The sequence below is a fragment of the Oncorhynchus mykiss genome, chromosome 17 (genome assembly GCF_013265735.2).
Source record: "Oncorhynchus mykiss isolate Arlee chromosome 17, USDA_OmykA_1.1, whole genome shotgun sequence".
Lineage (NCBI taxonomy): Eukaryota > Metazoa > Chordata > Actinopteri > Salmoniformes > Salmonidae > Oncorhynchus > Oncorhynchus mykiss.
This window is the reverse complement of record NC_048581.1, coordinates 17,551,493-17,568,992: the sequence shown is the minus strand read 5'-3', so window position 1 is coordinate 17,568,992 and position 17,500 is coordinate 17,551,493. Positions and strand designations below refer to the sequence as shown.

Here is a 17,500-nt window from a genome sequence, read left to right as displayed (position 1 = left end):
ACAAAGTCAAGGTATTGGAGTGGCCATCACAAAGCCCTGACCTCAAGCCTTTAGAAAATGTGTGGGCAGAACTGAAAAAGCGTGTGCGAGCAAGGAGGCCTACAAACCTGACTCAGTTACACCAGCTCGGTCAGGAGGAATGGGCCAAAATTCCCCCAACTTATTGTTGGAAGCTTGTGGAAGGCTACCTGAAACATTTGACCCAAGTTAAACAATTTAAAGGCAATGCTACCAAATACTAATATAGTGCATGTAAACTTCTGACCCACTGGGAATTTGATGAAAGAAATAAAAGCTGAAACAAATAATTCTCTCTACTATTATTCTGACATTTCACATTCTAAAAATAGTGGTGATCCTAACTGACCTAAGACAGGACATTTTTACTTGGATTAAATGTCAGGAAATTTGAAAAACTGAGATTAAATGTATTTGGCTAAGGTGTATGTAAACTTCCGATTTCAACTGTAGGCCTGTGTGTATTCATCAGCTCTAATATGTGTGTATTCATCAGCACTAATATGTGTGTATACATCAGCTCTAATATGTGTGTATTCATCAGCTCTAATATGTGTGTATTCATCAGCTCTAATATGTGTGTATTCATCAGCTCTAATATGTGTGTATACATCAGCTCTAATATGTGTGTATTCATCAGCTCTAATATGTGTGTATTCATCAGCTCTAATATGTGTGTATTCATCAGCTCTAATATGTGTGTATACATCAGCTCTAATATGTGTGTATTCATCAGCTCTAATATGTGTGTATTCATCAGCTCTAATATGTGTGTATACATCAGCTCTAATATGTGTGTATTCATCAGCTCTAATATGTGTATATGCATATGCATTAATATTGAGTACCAGGCCGTTAGGACCTGATGGTGGTCAGAGGGACAACAGAGCCCTGAGTACCAGGCCGTTAGGACCTGATGGTGGTCAGAGGGTCAACAGAGCCCTGAGTACCAGGCCGTTAGGACCTGATGGTGGTCAGAGGGACAACGGAGCCCTGAGTACCAGGCCGTTAGGACCTGATGGCAGTTAGAGGGACAACAGAGCCCTGAGTACCAGGCCGTTAGGTCCTGATGGTGGTTAGAGGGACAACAGAGCCCTGAGTACCAGGCCGTTAGGACCTGATGGTGGTCAGAGGGTCAACAGAGCCCTGAGTACCAGGCCGTTAGGACCTGATGGTGGTCAGAGGGACAACGGAGCCCTGAGTACCAGGCCGTTAGGACCTGATGGTGGTTAGAGGGACAACAGAGCCCTGAGTACCAGGCCGTTAAGGACCTGATGGTGGTTAGTGAGCTGGGTACTACCAACGCATATGGTGCATAAGAGGAAATTACCGTGTATAATTTGACTGAGGTCATGACTCATGACTGCCGGTGTGGCGGTAATATGGTCACTGCAACAGCCCTGTGTGTGTTCTACAGTACCTGTTGGTCTATACCCACAGCATCCAGACCATGGTACATGATGTTGACCCACCCGTCTTTAGATGCCAGCACAAACAGAGACATCAGAGCCTGGAGGAGACAGAAACACATTCTGTTTATTTACCAGACAGACAATTAGTCTGTGATATATGAACCCAACACCCCTAGAGACTCAGTGTCTCATGATAAGGACTCTCTCTCTCTCACACACTTTTAAAAATATGTTTCTTTAACATTCCACAAACACTATTCATACACACTTCACAAACCTTCCCCTACCTGTCTACCTCTCTCTCTCTGTCCATATCCATTCACACACACCACCCTGCCCCCTCCTACCTGTCTAACTCTCTCTCTCTGTCCATATCCATTCACACACACCACCCTGCCCCTCCTACCTGTCTAACTCTCTCTCTCTCTGTCCATATCCATTCACACACACTGCCCTGCCCCCTCCTACCTGTCTAACTCTCTCTCTGTCCATATCCATTCACACACACCACCCTGCCCCTCCTACCTGTCTAACTCTCTCTCTCTCTGTCCATATCCATTCACACACACCACCCTGCCCCTCCTACCTGTCTAACTCTCTCTCTCTGTCCATATCCATTCACACACACCACCCTGCCCCTCCTTCCTGTCTAACTCTCTCTCTCTATGTCCATATCCATTCACACACCCCACCCTGCCCCTCCTACCTGTCTAACTCTCTCTGTCCATATCCATTCACACACCCCACCCTGCCCCCTCCTACCTGTCTACCTTTACACACCACCCTGCCCCCTTCTACCTGTCTACCTTTACACCCCACCCTGCCCCCTCCTACCTGTCTAACTCTCTCTGTCCATATCCATTCACACACCCCACCCTGCCCCCTCCTACCTGTCTACCTTTACACCCCACCCTGCCCCCTCCTACCTGTCTACCTTTACACCCCACCCTGCACCTCCTACCTGTCCCAGGTTATCAAAGTTGTATTTGTGGTGAACCCATCTGTAGTTAGCCTGGAGACAGTCAGACTTGTTGGTGATGTTCTTCACCTCTAGACCCAGGCAGTAGTAAAACTTCCCCTTGAACAGCTGAGAGGGGACAACAGTACAGTTAGTCTGCTTATGTATACCCGTGATATGGGTTATAAGTGCATTATAAGGCCACATGACACTTCATAAGACATTGGTCGTAAAACCTCCCTTTGAACAACTGAGGGAACAATACAAGACATGAACCAATGTTAAAAACACACACAGTGAAAGACATGAACCAATGTTAAAAACACACACAGTGAAAGACATGCTCATAAAAGCCCCGTTGAGGATGAAGGAAGACAATCCCTTGTGGTCGGCTACTCCACTTCTTTAGACCTCTTCTCCTCTGAGATCTACTCAGCATGGAACATTACAGTTAGATTCAGATTTCACATTCACACCATCTCTATTGTCCTTCAAGGTTCCATCAAAAACAGTTAGTCTTCTTCTTCAACTCGGTTGATTCATTTTGACGACAACAACACATCCGAGGAGATCAGTCAACAACAGAAGAGATGTTTAAGTGATGAGATAATTAGGGAGTATGGGAACAGTGTACATAACACTGTTTTTAGAAAGCCTAGGAAGACAGACAGACAGACAGACAGACAGACAGACAGACAGACAGACAGACAGACAGACAGACAGACAGACAGACAGACAGACAGACAGACAGACGCTCAAGCAGACAGACAGACAGACAGACAGACAGACAGACAGACAGACAGACAGACAGACAGACAGACAGACGCTCAAGCAGACAGACAGACAGACAGACAGACAGACAGACAGACAGACAGACAGACAGACAGACAGACCGTATGGATTCTCTTCCTGAGTGACATGTTATCACAGTTCAATCAGACTAGTCTTATCAGAGAGAAAAGACAGATCAGAGAAACAGCACAATAACACTTCAGATGGACTGAGAGGATAAAAACGGGAAGAAGAGAAAGAGAGAATAATGAAGAGTGAAGATAAAAGAGAATAAGTTCAATAAGAAATCAACAGACAGAAAGTCCAATCAAATCACATGCTCCTTCACCTTCACAAACATCATAAACACAGTCAGATGTGAGGAGAAATGGACAACACAGCACATTTCTGTTATGAAGTATAATATACTGGACTTATACAATAACTAACTACTGTTATAAAGTACAATACAACTGGACTTATACAATAACTAACTGCTGTTATGAAGTATAATATACTGGACTTATACAATAACTAACTACTGTTATGAAGTATAATACACTGGACTTATACAATAACTAACTACTGTTATAAAGTACAATACAACTGGACTTATACAATAACTACCTGCTGTTATGAGTTACAATAAAACTGGACTTATACAATAACTACCTACTGTTATGAAGTATAATATACTGGACTTATACAATAACTAACTACTGTTATGAAGTATAATATACTGGACTTATACAATAACTAACTGCTGTTATGAAGTACAATAAAACTGGACTTATACAATAACTAACTGCTGTTATGAAGTATAATATACTGGACTTATACAATAACTAACTGCTGTTATGAAGTACAATAAAACTGGACTTATACAATAACTAACTGCTGTTATGAGTTACAATAAAACTGGACTTATACAATAACTAACTGCTGTTATGAAGTATAATATACTGGACTTATACAATAACTAACTGCTGTTATGAAGTATAATATACTGGACTTATACAATAACTAACTGCTGTTATAAAGTACAATAAAACTGGACTTATACAATAACTAACTGCTGTTATGAAGTATAATATACTGGACTTATACAATAACTAACTACTGTTATGAAGTATAATATACTGGACTTATACAATAACTAACTGCTGTTATGAAGTACAATAAAACTGGACTTATACAATAACTAACTGCTGTTATGAAGTATAATATACTGGACTTATACAATAACTAACTGCTGTTATGAGTTACAATAAAACTGGACTTATACAATAACTACCTGCTGTTATGAAGTATAATATACTGGACTTATACAATAACTAACTACTGTTATGAAGTATAATATACTGGACTTATACAATAACTACCTGCTGTTATGAAGTATAATATACTGGACTTATACAATAACTAACTACTGTTATGAAGTATAATATACTGGACTTATACAATAACTAACTGCTGTTATGAGTTACAATAAAACTGGACTTATACAATAACTAACTACTGTTATGAGTTACAATAAAACTGGACTTATACAATAACTAACTACTGTTATGAGTTACAATAAAACTGGACTTATACAATAACTAACTACTGTTATGAGTTACAATAAAACTGGACTTATACAATAACTAACTGCTGTTATGAGTTACAGTAAAACTGGACTTATACAATAACTAACTGCTGTTATGAGTTACAGTAAAACTGGACTTATACAATAACTAACTGCTGTTATGAGTTACAATAAAACTGGACTTATACAATAACTAACTACTGTTATGAGTTACAATAAAACTGGACTTATACAATAACTACCTACTGTTATGAGTTACAATAAAACTGGACTTATACAATAACTACCTGCTGTTATGAAGTATAATAAACTGGACTTATACAATAACTAACTGCTGTTATGAAGTATAATATACTGGACTTATACAATAACTAACTGCTGTTATGAGTTACAATAAAACTGGACTTATACAATAACTAACTACTGTTATGAGTTACAATAAAACTGGACTTATACAATAACTAACTGCTGTTATGAAGTATAATACACTGGACTTATACAATAACTAACTGCTGTTATGAAGTATAATAAACTGGACTTATACAATAACTAACTACTGTTATGAGTTACAATAAAACTGGACTTATACAATAACTAACTGCTGTTATGAAGTATAATATACTGGACTTATACAATAACTAACTGCTGTTATGAGTTACAATAAAACTGGACTTATACAATAACTAACTGCTGTTATGAGTTACAATAAAACTGGACTTATACAATAACTAACTACTGTTATGAGTTACAATAAAACTGGACTTATACAATAACTAACTGCTGTTATGAGTTACAATAAAACTGGACTTATACAATAACTAACTGCTGTTATGAAGTACAATAAAACTGGACTTATACAATAACTAACTGCTGTTATGAGTTACAATAAAACTGGACTTATACAATAACTAACTACTGTTATGAGTTACAATAAAACTGGACTTATACAATAACTAACTGCTGTTATGAGTTACAATAAAACTGGACTTATACAATAACTAACTACTGTTATGAGTTACAATAAAACTGGACTTATACAATAACTAACTGCTGTTATGAGTTACAATAAAACTGGACTTATACAATAACTAACTGCTGTTATGAAGTACAATAAAACTGGACTTATACAATAACTAACTGCTGTTATGAAGTATAATATACTGGACTTATACAATAACTAACTGCTGTTATGAAGTATAATATACTGGACTTATACAATAACTAACTGCTGTTATGAAGTACAATAAAACTGGACTTATACAATAACTAACTGCTGTTATGAAGTATAATATACTGGACTTATACAATAACTAACTACTGTTATGAGTTACAATAAAACTGGACTTATACAATAACTAACTACTGTTATGAGTTACAATAAAACTGGACTTATACAATAACTAACTGCTGTTATGAGTTACAATAAAACTGGACTTATACAATAACTAACTACTGTTATGAGTTACAATAAAACTGGACTTATACAATAACTAACTGCTGTTATGAGTTACAATAAAACTGGACTTATACAATAACTAACTGCTGTTATGAAGTACAATAAAACTGGACTTATACAATAACTAACTGCTGTTATGAAGTATAATATACTGGACTTATACAATAACTAACTGCTGTTATGAAGTACAATAAAACTGGACTTATACAATAACTAACTGCTGTTATGAAGTATAATATACTGGACTTATACAATAACTAACTGCTGTTATGAGTTACAATAAAACTGGACTTATACAATAACTAACTACTGTTATGAAGTATAATATACTGGACTTATACAATAACTAACTGCTGTTATGAAGTATAATATACTGGACTTATACAATAACTAACTGCTGTTATGAAGTATAATATACTGGACTTATAACTAACTACTGTTATGAAGTACAATAAAACTGGACTTATACAATAACTACCTACTGTTATGAAGTATAATATACTGGACTTATACAATAACTACCTGCTGTTATGAAGTATAATATACTGGACTTATACAATAACTAACTGCTGTTATGAAGTATAATATACTGGACTTATACAATAACTAACTGCTGTTATGAAGTACAATAAAACTGGACTTATACAATAACTAACTGCTGTTATGAAGTATAATATACTGGACTTATACAATAACTAACTGCTGTTATGAGTTACAATAAAACTGGACTTATACAATAACTAACTACTGTTATGAAGTATAATATACTGGACTTATACAATAACTAACTGCTGTTATGAAGTATAATATACTGGACTTATACAATAACTAACTGCTGTTATGAAGTATAATATACTGGACTTATAACTAACTACTGTTATGAAGTACAATAAAACTGGACTTATACAATAACTACCTACTGTTATGAAGTATAATAAACTGGACTTATACAATAACTAACTACTGTTATGAAGTATAATATACTGGACTTATACAATAACTAACTACTGTTATGAGTTACAATAAAACTGGACTTATACAATAACTAACTACTGTTATGAGTTACAATAAAACTGGACTTATACAATAACTAACTGCTGTTATGAGTTACAATAAAACTGGACTTATACAATAACTAACTGCTGTTATGAGTTACAATAAAACTGGACTTATACAATAACTAACTGCTGTTATGAAGTACAATAAAACTGGACTTATACAATAACTAACTACTGTTATGAGTTACAATAAAACTGGACTTATACAATAACTAACTGCTGTTATGAAGTACAATATACTGGACTTATACAATAACTAACTACTGTTATGAGTTACAATAAAACTGGACTTATACAATAACTAACTGCTGTTATGAGTTACAATAAAACTGGACTTATACAATAACTACCTGCTGTTATGAAGTACAATATACTGGACTTATACAATAACTAACTACTGTTATGAGTTACAATAAAACTGGACTTATACAATAACTACCTGCTGTTATGAAGTACAATATACTGGACTTATACAATAACTAACTACTGTTATGAGTTACAATAAAACTGGACTTATACAATAACTACCTGCTGTTATGAAGTACAATATACTGGACTTATACAATAACTAACTGCTGTTATGAGTTACAATAAAACTGGACTTATACAATAACTAACTGCTGTTATAAAGTACAATAAAACTGGACTTATACAATAACTAACTGCTGTTATGAAGTATAATATACTGGACTTATACAATAACTAACTGCTGTTATGAGTTACAATAAAACTGGACTTATACAATAACTACCTACTGTTATGAGTTACAGTAAAACTGGACTTATACAATAACTAACTGCTGTTATGAGTTACAGTAAAACTGGACTTATACAATAACTAACTACTGTTATGAAGTATAATATACTGGACTTATACAATAACTAACTGCTGTTATGAAGTACAATATACTGGACTTATACAATAACTAACTGCTGTTATGAAGTATAATATACTGGACTTATACAATAACTAACTGCTGTTATGAAGTATAATATACTGGACTTATACAATAACTAACTACTGTTATGAGTTACAATAAAACTGGACTTATACAATAACTAACTGCTGTTATGAAGTACAATATACTGGACTTATACAATAACTAACTGCTGTTATGAAGTATAATAAACTGGACTTATACAATAACTAACTACTGTTATGAGTTACAATAAAACTGGACTTATACAATAACTAACTGCTGTTATGAAGTATAATATACTGGACTTATACAATAACTAACTGCTGTTATGAGTTACAATAAAACTGGACTTATACAATAACTAACTGCTGTTATGAGTTACAATAAAACTGGACTTATACAATAACTAACTACTGTTATGAGTTACAATAAAACTGGACTTATACAATAACTAACTGCTGTTATGAGTTACAATAAAACTGGACTTATACAATAACTAACTGCTGTTATGAAGTACAATAAAACTGGACTTATACAATAACTAACTGCTGTTATGAGTTACAATAAAACTGGACTTATACAATAACTAACTACTGTTATGAGTTACAATAAAACTGGACTTATACAATAACTAACTGCTGTTATGAGTTACAATAAAACTGGACTTATACAATAACTAACTACTGTTATGAGTTACAATAAAACTGGACTTATACAATAACTAACTGCTGTTATGAGTTACAATAAAACTGGACTTATACAATAACTAACTGCTGTTATGAAGTACAATAAAACTGGACTTATACAATAACTAACTGCTGTTATGAAGTATAATATACTGGACTTATACAATAACTAACTGCTGTTATGAAGTATAATATACTGGACTTATACAATAACTAACTGCTGTTATGAAGTACAATAAAACTGGACTTATACAATAACTAACTGCTGTTATGAAGTATAATATACTGGACTTATACAATAACTAACTACTGTTATGAGTTACAATAAAACTGGACTTATACAATAACTAACTACTGTTATGAGTTACAATAAAACTGGACTTATACAATAACTAACTGCTGTTATGAGTTACAATAAAACTGGACTTATACAATAACTAACTACTGTTATGAGTTACAATAAAACTGGACTTATACAATAACTAACTGCTGTTATGAGTTACAATAAAACTGGACTTATACAATAACTAACTGCTGTTATGAAGTACAATAAAACTGGACTTATACAATAACTAACTGCTGTTATGAAGTATAATATACTGGACTTATACAATAACTAACTGCTGTTATGAAGTACAATAAAACTGGACTTATACAATAACTAACTGCTGTTATGAAGTATAATATACTGGACTTATACAATAACTAACTGCTGTTATGAGTTACAATAAAACTGGACTTATACAATAACTAACTACTGTTATGAAGTATAATATACTGGACTTATACAATAACTAACTGCTGTTATGAAGTATAATATACTGGACTTATACAATAACTAACTGCTGTTATGAAGTATAATATACTGGACTTATAACTAACTACTGTTATGAAGTACAATAAAACTGGACTTATACAATAACTACCTACTGTTATGAAGTATAATATACTGGACTTATACAATAACTACCTGCTGTTATGAAGTATAATATACTGGACTTATACAATAACTAACTGCTGTTATGAAGTATAATATACTGGACTTATACAATAACTAACTGCTGTTATGAAGTACAATAAAACTGGACTTATACAATAACTAACTGCTGTTATGAAGTATAATATACTGGACTTATACAATAACTAACTGCTGTTATGAGTTACAATAAAACTGGACTTATACAATAACTAACTACTGTTATGAAGTATAATATACTGGACTTATACAATAACTAACTGCTGTTATGAAGTATAATATACTGGACTTATACAATAACTAACTGCTGTTATGAAGTATAATATACTGGACTTATAACTAACTACTGTTATGAAGTACAATAAAACTGGACTTATACAATAACTACCTACTGTTATGAAGTATAATAAACTGGACTTATACAATAACTAACTACTGTTATGAAGTATAATATACTGGACTTATACAATAACTAACTACTGTTATGAGTTACAATAAAACTGGACTTATACAATAACTAACTACTGTTATGAGTTACAATAAAACTGGACTTATACAATAACTAACTGCTGTTATGAGTTACAATAAAACTGGACTTATACAATAACTAACTGCTGTTATGAGTTACAATAAAACTGGACTTATACAATAACTAACTGCTGTTATGAAGTACAATAAAACTGGACTTATACAATAACTAACTACTGTTATGAGTTACAATAAAACTGGACTTATACAATAACTAACTGCTGTTATGAAGTACAATATACTGGACTTATACAATAACTAACTACTGTTATGAGTTACAATAAAACTGGACTTATACAATAACTAACTGCTGTTATGAGTTACAATAAAACTGGACTTATACAATAACTACCTGCTGTTATGAAGTACAATATACTGGACTTATACAATAACTAACTACTGTTATGAGTTACAATAAAACTGGACTTATACAATAACTACCTGCTGTTATGAAGTACAATATACTGGACTTATACAATAACTAACTACTGTTATGAGTTACAATAAAACTGGACTTATACAATAACTACCTGCTGTTATGAAGTACAATATACTGGACTTATACAATAACTAACTGCTGTTATGAGTTACAATAAAACTGGACTTATACAATAACTAACTGCTGTTATAAAGTACAATAAAACTGGACTTATACAATAACTAACTGCTGTTATGAAGTATAATATACTGGACTTATACAATAACTAACTGCTGTTATGAGTTACAATAAAACTGGACTTATACAATAACTACCTACTGTTATGAGTTACAGTAAAACTGGACTTATACAATAACTAACTGCTGTTATGAGTTACAGTAAAACTGGACTTATACAATAACTAACTACTGTTATGAAGTATAATATACTGGACTTATACAATAACTAACTGCTGTTATGAAGTACAATATACTGGACTTATACAATAACTAACTGCTGTTATGAAGTATAATATACTGGACTTATACAATAACTAACTGCTGTTATGAAGTATAATATACTGGACTTATACAATAACTAACTACTGTTATGAGTTACAATAAAACTGGACTTATACAATAACTAACTGCTGTTATGAAGTACAATATACTGGACTTATACAATAACTAACTGCTGTTATGAAGTATAATATACTGGACTTATACAATAACTAACTGCTGTTATGAGTTACAGTAAAACTGGACTTATACAATAACTAACTACTGTTATGAGTTACAGTAAAACTGGACTTATACAATAACTAACTGCTGTTATGAGTTACAGTAAAACTGGACTTATACAATAACTAACTACTGTTATGAAGTATAATATACTGGACTTATACAATAACTACCTACTGTTATGAAGTACAATATACTGGACTTATACAATAACTAACTGCTGTTATGAAGTATAATAAACTGGACTTATACAATAACTAACTGCTGTTATGAAGTATAATAAACTGGACTTATACAATAACTAACTGCTGTTATGAAGTATAATATACTGGACTTATACAATAACTAACTACTGTTATGAGTTACAATAAAACTGGACTTATACAATAACTAACTGCTGTTATGAGTTACAATAAAACTGGACTTATACAATAACTAACTGCTGTTATGAGTTACAATAAAACTGGACTTATACAATAACTAACTGCTGTTATGAAGTATAATATACTGGACTTATACAATAACTAACTGCTGTTATGAAGTACAATATACTGGACTTATACAATAACTAACTGCTGTTATGAAGTATAATAAACTGGACTTATACAATAACTAACTGCTGTTATGAAGTACAATATACTGGACTTATACAATAACTAACTGCTGTTATGAAGTATAATATACTGGACTTATACAATAACTAACTGCTGTTATGAGTTACAATAAAACTGGACTTATACAATAACTACCTGCTGTTATGAGTTACAATAAAACTGGACTTATACAATAACTAACTGCTGTTATGAAGTACAATATACTGGACTTATACAATAACTAACTGCTGTTATGAAGTATAATAAACTGGACTTATACAATAACTAACTGCTGTTATGAAGTACAATATACTGGACTTATACAATAACTAACTGCTGTTATGAAGTATAATATACTGGACTTATACAATAACTAACTGCTGTTATGAGTTACAATAAAACTGGACTTATACAATAACTAACTGCTGTTATGAAGTACAATATACTGGACTTATACAATAACTAACTACTGTTATGAAGTATAATATACTGGACTTATACAATAACTAACTGCTGTTATGAGTTACAATAAAACTGGACTTATACAATAACTAACTGCTGTTATGAGTTACAATAAAACTGGACTTATACAATAACTAACTGCTGTTATGAGTTACAATAAAACTGGACTTATACAATAACTAACTGCTGTTATGAAGTACAATAAAACTGGACTTATACAATAACTAACTACTGTTATGAGTTACAATAAAACTGGACTTATACAATAACTAACTACTGTTATGAGTTACAATAAAACTGGACTTATACAATAACTAACTGCTGTTATGAGTTACAATAAAACTGGACTTATACAATAACTAACTACTGTTTGAACAGATGAATAAAGTGTTATTGTATGGACATAGAAGAACATGAGGATGTTGTGTAGTTTATTATAATGATGAGGGTGAAGTTGCCCCTATAGATACTGAGCTTGGCATTTCCCCCCACTAATAGTAAAGGCTGTGACTTGAGGAAAGGTAATCTGATCCTAGATCTGTACACAGGGGAAACGTCACCCCGGGAAGATAATGCCGTCGTCCTACCTGCACACCGAGGATGCCGAAGATGATAAAGAAAGCGCAGCAGATGAGGACGATGTTTCCTATAGGCTTCAGAGACGTGATGAGAGTCTCTACCACTAGCTTCAGGCCTGGAGCTCTACTGATCACCCTGACAGAGAGAGGGACAAAAAGGACTTCTCATCAATCTGGTCATCATCTATGATTCTGCTGTGATGTGTAACAGTGTGTAGAGTGACTGCTGTTAGCACTTATATTCCAGTGTGCAGGAACCCTGGTCATGGACAGAACACATGGTGTTCAGGATTTCCCCCCAACCCAGCCCAGCCCAAAATAACCTTCTTCCCCTAGTTAATAATTCAGGTTAGTGCAGGGCTGGAACAAAAACCTGCACCCTCTTCAGGGTTACGAAGCTCCAGGGTCACGAAGCTCCAGGGTACAAAGCTCCAGGGTTACAAAGCTCCATGGTTACAAAGCTCCATGGTTACAAAGCTCCAGGGTCACGAAGCTCCAGGGTTACGAAGCTCCAGGGTTACAGAGCTCCATGGTTACAAAGCTCCAGGGTTATGAAGCTCCAGGGTTACAGAGCTCCATGGTTACAAAGCTCCAGGGTTACGAAGCTCCAGGGTTACGAAGCTCCAGGGTTACAGAGCTCCATGGTTACAAAGCTCCAGGGTTATGAAGCTCCAGGGTTACAGAGCTCCATGGTTACAAAGCTCCATGGTTACGAAGCTCCAGGGTTATGATGCTCCAGGGTTACAAAGCTCCATGGTTACAAAGCTCCATGGTTACAAAGCTCCAGGGTTATGAAGCTCCATGGTTACAAAGCTCCATGGTTACAAAGGGTTAGGACATACAACATGATATAGGCCAAGTCCAGCCTGCAGTGAGTCCCTGAGAGAGAAATAGTGGGAGTTACAAACACCTTTTTGGTGTTTGGGTTATCAATCTGATGGTCAATTGTTACACTGAAGTACATTGACAGACAGTTGCATTGCATAATGCTTTAGATGACGTTCATTTCCAGACCAGATACAATGGACATCTGTTGTTGGTGGCCTAAACTCCAGCAAGAGTAAAGAGTCTAACTAATATAAGTAAGTATCAGTCCTGTATTTATGGAGTGAGAAGACAGGTGAAAGGTCAACTGAAATACATTGACATCATTGACAGACAGTTGCATTGCACCATAATGATTTACATCACACCGTTTTCCAACATCAGTCCCTTAGTGAGTGAGATGTTAGTGAACGATTAACAACATTATCTACCTTAACCTCTTGAACCTCTGGGGGCAGTATTTCATTTTTGGATGAAAAACGTTCCCGTTTTAAACAAGATATTTTGTCACGAAAAGATGCTCGACTATGCATATAATTGACAGCTTTGGAAAGAAAACACTCTGACGTTTCCAAAACTGCACAGATATTGTCTGTGAGTGCCACAGAACTAATGCTACAGGCGAAACCAAGATGAAATTTCATACAGGAAGTGAGCCAGATTTTGAATGCGCTGTGTTCCAATGTCTCCTTATATGGCTGTGAATGCGCAAGGAATGAGCCTACACTTTCTGTCGTTTCCCCTACACTTTCTGTCGTTTCCCCAAGGTGTCTGTAGTATTGTGACGTATTTGGAGGCATATCATTGGAAAATTGACCATAAGAGACTACATTTACCAGGTGTCCGCTCTGTGTCCTCCGTCGAAACTATTGCGTAATCTCCAGGTGCGTGCATTTTTCAATTTGGTTCAGAGGAGAAACCAAACTGCCTCGAGTGATTTATCATCGAATAGATATGTGAAAACACCTTGAGGATTGATTCTAAACAACGTTTGCCATGTTTCTGTCGATATTATGGAGTTAATTTGGAAAAAAGTTTGCCGTTGTAATGACTGAATTTTCGTTTTTTTTTTCTCAGCCAAACGTGATGAACAAAACGGAGCGATTTCTCCTACACAAATAATCTTTTTGGAAAAACTGAACATTTGCTATCTAACAGAGTCTCCTCATTGAAAACATCCGAAGTTCTTCAAAGATAAATTATTTTATTTGAATGCTTTTCTTGTTTTTGTGAAAATGTTGCCTGCTGAATGCTAGGCTTAATGCTATGCTAGCTATCAATACTCTTACACAAATGCTTGTGTAGCTATGGTTGAAAATCATTTTTTGAAAATCTGAGATGACAGTGTTGTTAACAAAAGGCTAAGCTTGTGAGCCAATATATTTATTTCATTTCATTTGCGATTTTCATGAATAGTTAACGTTGCGTTATGGTAATGAGCTTGAGGCTGTGATTACGCTCCCAGATACGGGTTTGCTCGTCGCAACAGGTTAATATATACAGGTTGGAACAGATCAGCCTGTTATGTCAATGCATTTCTACCAAACAGGGTTTCCTCAGGCAGCATTCAAATAGAATTTCCACAGCTTTTTCCAGGTAGTCCTCCCTACCTGAGAGGGCGTAGTGTCCTGAGCAGCCTGAGCACTCTCAGCACCCCCAGGATCTTAGCCCCGCCCGCCATGGACACAACAATGTCAATCAACGACACGAAGACCAGGAAACCATCCAGAACGTTCCAGCTGCTTTTCAGATAGGCCTTCTCACCCAGGTACAGACCCTTAGAGACCACCTGGGAGAGGGAGGAAGGGGGAGAGGGAGGAAGGGAAGGAGGAGAAGAATGAGAGAGACTTACAGTTTGTGAATTCATTTTAAGATAGCTAGGTGAGACAACCACATTTCACAGTCATAGTAAGTATATTTTCCCTCAATAAAGAGACAGTGGTAGAATCAGGTACGCCTTCTCACCCTTAGACACCACCTGGGGAGGGAGAGATGGGAGGGGGGAGAGAGAGGAGGAGAGGGAGGGGAAGAGGAGTAGGAAGGATGAAAGGAAGAGGAGAGAGACGGAGGAGAAGGAACAAATACACGAAAGAGAGAGTGGAGGCGGAAAAGGGGGCAGAGGTGGAGGGAGAGGAGGAGAGGATGATGTTGTTAAAGACGTTTTAGGGAAGATGTTCACATGCCCCATCATTTTGCACTTGCTGACTACCTTCGCGGAAACAACTTTTTTTTTCTTTGTCTTCCCATAAAGGGAGGGTGGTTGTGTGGTTGAAAGTGGAAATATATGTCAGATTCCCATGGCTTCCACTAGAGACATAGAAAAGAGAGGGAGGAAGGGAGAGAGGGAAGAGAGGGAGAGTGAAGGGAAAGAGAGAAAGAGAGGGAAGAGAGGGAGAGAGAGAGGAAACACCAAACAAGGTTGCGTGAGAAAGGTAGAGAGTGGAGGGAGAGGGAGAAGGGAAGAGAGAGGGAGAGAGAGAGAGAGGAGGAGAGAGAGAAAGAGAGAGCATAGGGAGGGAGAGTATTGACAAGTTCAACAAGAGAGGCAGAAGTTTTGAGAAAGCTGGAGAGAGTGATGGAAAGAGAGAGAGGGAGAGAGAGAGAGAGAGAGAGAGAGAGAGAGAGAGGGGGGGGGGGGGGGGGGAGAGAGAGAGTGAGTGATGGAAAGAGAGAGAGGGAGAGAGAGAGAGAGAGAGAGTGATGGAAAGAGAGAGAGAGTGGAAGGGTAAAAGGTCATTTGTCCAGTGGGGTGGCGCACACACAGACACACAGACACACAGACACACTTCTCTGACACTTTTGACACCAAACAAGACGCCAGGCAGCACCGCGACTAAACCTCTGAGTGACAGCCCTGGGGGGCGGAGAAATGGCAACAAACACCAGGCGTCATGCCAACTGTTACCACGGTGACCTGAGCGGGTATAGTTCTATAGCCTGAGGGAGACGGAATGAAAACAGTGTTCAACTCCTACGCCGGGGAGGACTGGAAGCTCAATGATGACTAATGGAAGGATTGATCTGTAGGCCTACAGAAACAGCAAGACAACACATGCAGACACTCTCACACTGGTGACAGAGCAACTCTACAGAACAGAAGACAGTATCACTGTAGCAATGATACTATTAACAAATTCTCACTGTCAGCCATAGGAATCAATATGTGTGATGACGGCTGGAATGTTTTACTCAATCGTTTTGTTCTATAATGGAATCTGTGCATTCTGCTGATTTCATATGACAGTGTTTACATCAATAATTCAATATTCAGACCTGGAGATATACAGCACTATGTCTAGACATGATAACAGACCTGGAGATATACAGCACTATGTCTAGACATGATAACAGACCTGGAGAGATACAGCACTATGTCTAGACATGATAACAGACCTGGAGATATACAGCACTATGTCTAGACATGATAACAGACCTGGAGATGTACAGCACTATGTCTAGACATGATAACAGACCTGGAGATATACAGCACTATGTCTAGACATGATAACAGACC

The 17,500-nt window shown here is 35.9% G+C and overlaps 1 protein-coding gene across 1 annotated transcript in view; it reads right to left on the bottom strand.

Annotated features, from left to right (window-relative positions):
* Positions 1-17,500, bottom strand: part of LOC110495059 (voltage-dependent T-type calcium channel subunit alpha-1I) — a 99,646-nt gene that overhangs the window by 56,590 nt on the left and 25,556 nt on the right. Inside the window, exons 13-16 of the mRNA XM_036948343.1 lie at positions 15,597-15,775; positions 13,171-13,297; positions 2,392-2,517; positions 1,439-1,528 (exon numbers count right to left, since the gene is read on the bottom strand). Of these exons, the coding sequence (XP_036804238.1) occupies positions 1,439-1,528; positions 2,392-2,517; positions 13,171-13,297; positions 15,597-15,775 (522 nt within the window). The remainder of the gene's footprint in view (positions 1-1,438; positions 1,529-2,391; positions 2,518-13,170; positions 13,298-15,596; positions 15,776-17,500) is intronic.